The sequence below is a fragment of the Frankliniella occidentalis genome, unplaced genomic scaffold (genome assembly GCF_000697945.3).
Source record: "Frankliniella occidentalis isolate FOCC.00 unplaced genomic scaffold, Focc_3.1 Scaffold19, whole genome shotgun sequence".
NCBI classification, from domain to species: domain Eukaryota; kingdom Metazoa; phylum Arthropoda; class Insecta; order Thysanoptera; family Thripidae; genus Frankliniella; species Frankliniella occidentalis.
This window is the reverse complement of record NW_026267149.1, coordinates 2,659,036-2,663,741: the sequence shown is the minus strand read 5'-3', so window position 1 is coordinate 2,663,741 and position 4,706 is coordinate 2,659,036. Positions and strand designations below refer to the sequence as shown.

The 4,706-nt window shown below is 49.1% G+C and overlaps 1 protein-coding gene across 1 annotated transcript in view; it reads left to right on the top strand.

Annotated features, from left to right (window-relative positions):
• Positions 1-4,700, top strand: part of LOC113202788 (peripheral plasma membrane protein CASK) — a 10,858-nt gene extending 6,158 nt beyond the window's left edge. The window contains exons 6-11 of the mRNA XM_052264522.1: positions 749-805; positions 1,660-1,779; positions 1,855-1,965; positions 2,214-2,321; positions 2,440-2,615; positions 2,693-4,700. Coding sequence (XP_052120482.1) covers positions 749-805; positions 1,660-1,779; positions 1,855-1,965; positions 2,214-2,321; positions 2,440-2,615; positions 2,693-2,872 — 752 coding nt within the window. The 3' untranslated portion in view covers positions 2,873-4,700. The remainder of the gene's footprint in view (positions 1-748; positions 806-1,659; positions 1,780-1,854; positions 1,966-2,213; positions 2,322-2,439; positions 2,616-2,692) is intronic.
• The last annotated feature ends 6 nt before the right edge of the window (positions 4,701-4,706 follow it).

Here is a 4,706-nt window from a genome sequence, read left to right as displayed (position 1 = left end):
CTCTCTCTCTCCCTCCCTCTTTTTCTCTCTCTCTCTCCCTCTCTCCCTCCCTCTCTCCCTCTCTCTCCGTTTTTCTCTTCCCAGTGTGGCAGTTTTTTCTTCGAAGCATTTCAAACACAGACTGGCGCTTCTAAGCTGACATGGCTCCGGCCGCCGCTCCCTGATTGGGAGCCCTAAGCTTCTGCAATGTCCGCCTCTTAGCCCGTCGGACAGCCCCCTCGGGTGCGCCTTGAAAAGGGTGCGATTTTAACACAGCAGCGCACCGATGCGATGCGCAGCCTGTACTTAACGTGCCCCCGCTCCGCCGGCATTCGGGCGCGCTTAAACTCGCCCCTTCTCTTTTGGCTGGGCCGCTCTTTCGTTTCTCTTTGAGAGACGCTTTGACGGAAGTGCTTAGAGACTCGTTGGGCGTTTTCGCTGGAGCTGGCCGGGACGGGACGTGGCTGTGTGGCTGGACTCGAGCGACCCGCGTGACGCCAAAGTTGCCCTCCCTGACTTGCAATATACCCATCCTCCCTGGGGGTCCTAGTTTTGACCCCTCCGTAGGATTTTGGCCACGTATATTCACCCTCCCCGTAGCCTCCCTCGCCCCCACTCCCAGAGCCGTGGGAGTAATAATTTGTCATCTCAATAAGCCCACGGCTGAGCTCTCAGACATTAAATTAGTTTCGAGGAGAGGGGGTTGCTTCCTGCGACACGCCACGCCACCACACGCCTTTACACTAAAGCCCGGAATGTGTTTGTCCAGAGAGAGGTACCGGTCCCGGGTGCACCTCGCACACAGACGGCTGTGACAGCTCCACAGGTATCTAAATTAAAGCCTCACCACCATGTTGGCCTATTTTTCCTTGCCGCGGCACAGCTCCCAGCTTCCCACTTCACATTTCTCTTTGACCTTGGGCTGCGACAAGTGAATATATTCCTTGGTTTCCTGTTCATTCTCGAGTGATCGATTTATAAATTTAATTTCGTTGTGCGGTCTCGTTCTACAACATTCAAAACTTACTTGAGCAGTGTCGTTCTTTAAAGAAATAAACAGCATAATCAGATAAAGGGAATTAGACTTCAAAATTCATTCTCGCTGAGTTTATTTCTCGTGAAGTGGTGGGGCTGTGTCTGCGTTATTTAAAAAATAGTTGCTATTTAAACAGCTCCTTTTATATCGCTCTAATATTGTAGAAAACATAAAAAACCGTAGTTATTTTTCGCTACGCGCTAATTCAAACTGCATATATTTTCGTCATAAAGGCCGGCTAGTAGCGTTCCGTGTTCGGAATGATCGATAAATATACTTCAGTAAACTAAAGCAGATTATAGATGTCTAATCTAAAGGTACTACACCAAATTGTAAATTTATGCTAGTTATAAATCAATTCCACGTTGATAACCTTAATAATATTTCTTCTAGTTTCTCTAAACATACTGTAGTAAAATGTGATCGTAGATTGATTACTTGATTATGCTTGTGTATTGTTTGGTAATGTTGCTTTGCATATTCTTTCCAACTGCCATTACCCAATGCTGATTTCCACTGAAAATCTCACTGAATCTGGTGTGTTTCAGATGAACGCGGCTGTAGTTTTGAAATGACGTTCATGGTTCTTTCGCAGGTATTCCCGCAACGCACAACATATTGTAATATATTTTTTCTCTGTGCAGTCAATTGCTCAATCTTTGGCCGTAAGAAGAAACAATACAAAGACAAGTACCTGGCGAAGCATAATGCAGTTTTTGACCAGCTGGATCTGGTCACTTACGAAGAAGTAGTCAAATTACCAAGTAAGTGGTGGTCAAACTGCTGCCTTGAAGCTGTGCCAATCTGTGTGCGCGCCTCTGACAGCCTTTTTGTCGCAGCATTCCCCCGGCGGACGTTGGTGCTGCTCGGAGCTCACGGGGTCGGTCGGCGGCACATTAAGAACACACTCATAGCCAAACACCCGGACCAGTACGCCTACCCCATCCCCCGTAAGTACGCTGCTTGTACGGTGAGCGCCTGCGAATGTGCGGGTAGGCCACCCGCTGTGCGGCTGTGCCCGCCCGCTGCCTATCTAGAGCGCCCGGGCGCCTGCGGACTCGAGGGTAGGCCACCCACTGTGCGGCGGTGCCCGCCAGCTGCCTAACTAGAGCGCCCGGGCGCCTGGGTGCTCGGGGGCAGGCCACCCGCCGCGCGGCTGTGCCCGCCCGTTGCCTAACCAGAGCTCCTATGCTTTCAGACACAACGCGGCCGCCCAGGCCGGACGAGGAGAACGGCCGGAATTACTACTTCGTCTCCCACGACGAGATGATGACGGACATTGCGGCGAACGAGTACCTCGAGTACGGTAAGTGTGTGGGCCTGGGGACTGCGCGCTTGACTCGTCGCGGCGCCCCTCCGTCGTTCGTCGTCTCGGTGTGTGGTTGTTGTTCAGAGTAATCACGTTTTATCCGCCGTGTTCACAGGCACGCACGAGGACGCCATGTACGGCACGAAGCTGGAGACGATCCGGAAAATCCACCAGGAGGGCCGAGTGGCGATCCTGGACGTGGAGCCGCAGGCCCTCAAGGTTCTGCGCACTCGTGAGTTCGCCCCCTACGTCGTCTTCATCGCGGCGCCGCTGCTCCACAACATGGCCGATGTGAGTACCGCGTTCGCTGCCCGGATAGCGGGGCCCCGCGTCACCGTGGTCCTGACCCCCTGTCTCCTGTTCCGCAGTACGACGGCAGCCTGGAGCGGCTCGCCAAGGAGTCGGACCTGCTCCGCCAGGCGTACGGACACCTGTTCGACCTCACCATTGTCAACAACGACATCGAGGAGACGATCGGCGCCCTGGAGCGGGCCATCGAGAGGGTGCACTCGACGCCGCAGTGGATCCCTGTGGCCTGGGTGTACTGACCCTAGGGACCGGGGGAGGGCCCTGACTGGTGGACGACGTTCAAGGAAGAGTTCATGGTCGACGTCGACAACTGTTTCCGCGTCGAGTGTTTTTGACGCAGTACAGTGCCAGAGTGATGTGCGTGCCGCGTGGAGAGGACACATCGGATGGACTCCTATGGGAGCTGGGCGGGCCTTGGCCCAAGGGCCTAAGCCTCCAGGGACCTTAGTGATTGTCTATGGCCCAGGGCCTTGGCCAAGGGGCCTTACCCCGCAAGGCGATCGTTGATCGCGGAGAGGACGAGTGCTACGCGAGTGGTGCTAACGTGCCGCCTCTCTTCCCCACCAAAAGCTAGTCATTCCTGAAGAGGTGAAACCTCGGCAATCTAATCCCACTGCAGCCCCTGCCACGGCCGCACCCTGTCGCAGACAGCGGCATGCTCAATCGTGGCGTGGCGTGTGGATACAGCGAGGCTAAAGGGAATTCCCCAGATAATGCGAGGGAGCGGAAGGGTCGCAATTCTGGTTGATGAGGTATCCGTAGATCGGAAGCCTAGATCAGATGAGACTGAGATAACATTGCAAGCAGCCATGCCAACCCACCAGTATTTTGATTGACTGTTTTGAAAGGGGGGTCCACTCAGTGATATACGTTATCGTGTCGGTCGGAAGGTGGCTAAAATACCGATATTATTTTTTGTGTATGTGTATGTTTTGGTGGGACCTGTCAGGACATCCTGTCACGGACAAATCGGTGTGACTGTGAATTTGATATAGTTTTCTGAACCGCGCTCAATAGTGCAAAAACTGCATCTAAGTCAAGAAAAATTTGAGTTAAATTTTTCTCGGCCATGGTGTTTCTTTGCCAAACAGTTGGAGTATTTCCTGTTTCATATTTTAATTTAGGATCCTGCCAACATCATGTCATTGGAATCAGAGATCGAAATTGAAGTACAAGCAAGCAAATCCCCAAGTTTTGTATCTGTTCATGACAAATAGGGTTAGATAACTGTATTGGAATTTCTGGGACATGTACAACATATTCAAAAGTTAATATTCAAGGTTTTGGTCCGTTTAAGTAACTGTGTTCCTTTGTTACTTATCTTTTAAGAAATATCATTCGCAGAAAAGAAATAGATACTGATATGTACCATGTTTTACTATTGTTGCCAGATTCACTTAAAATTTCTACAAGAGCCATAAATTGTTTATCTGTTTGAAGTTATTGCAGTTGTTGAGAAGGTTGCGATTAACTTCACAAAAAGATCTTCGTTCAAATTATTTGACTTCCAGGCTCTTTGTTTCCTATCAGGTAATTTAATCACCAGTCTTCTTTTGCCTTCTTTACTGATTTTGACCAGTTGTTGATGCTGAGCAAAGGAAGTGCTAAGTGCTAACTTATTGGTCTCCACGTTTCATCCACAACATTGGTTAACTCAAGATTCTCTTACATTTGTCTGAAGCTTGAGCAAAAATGTTGATACACATTAGGAAATTGAATTTGTGTCTTGTGTGATGGAAATGAAGGAAAATTGAATTACTACATTAAAAACTGTGGACAGGAGAACATCAGTTTTACTCATTTCTTTCAGGAGATATTTCCTGTTTTATTTGTTCTGACAAACTATGGTGCCTCTTCTGATGATAATTGCTATGCATTTTCCTTATCTTAAAAAAGAGGGTCTATACTGCAAATGTTCTTACGTCTTCTTCCTTCCAGATGTAGGTGTGTATAATGTAGCTCCATTTCTGATACATAGTTGGGAAATAACCTGCTCTATGGTATCTTTTCATAAACAATTAATACCATACCCGAAATTAATTCTTCTTTCAGCAAAGCAATATTAATTAATAG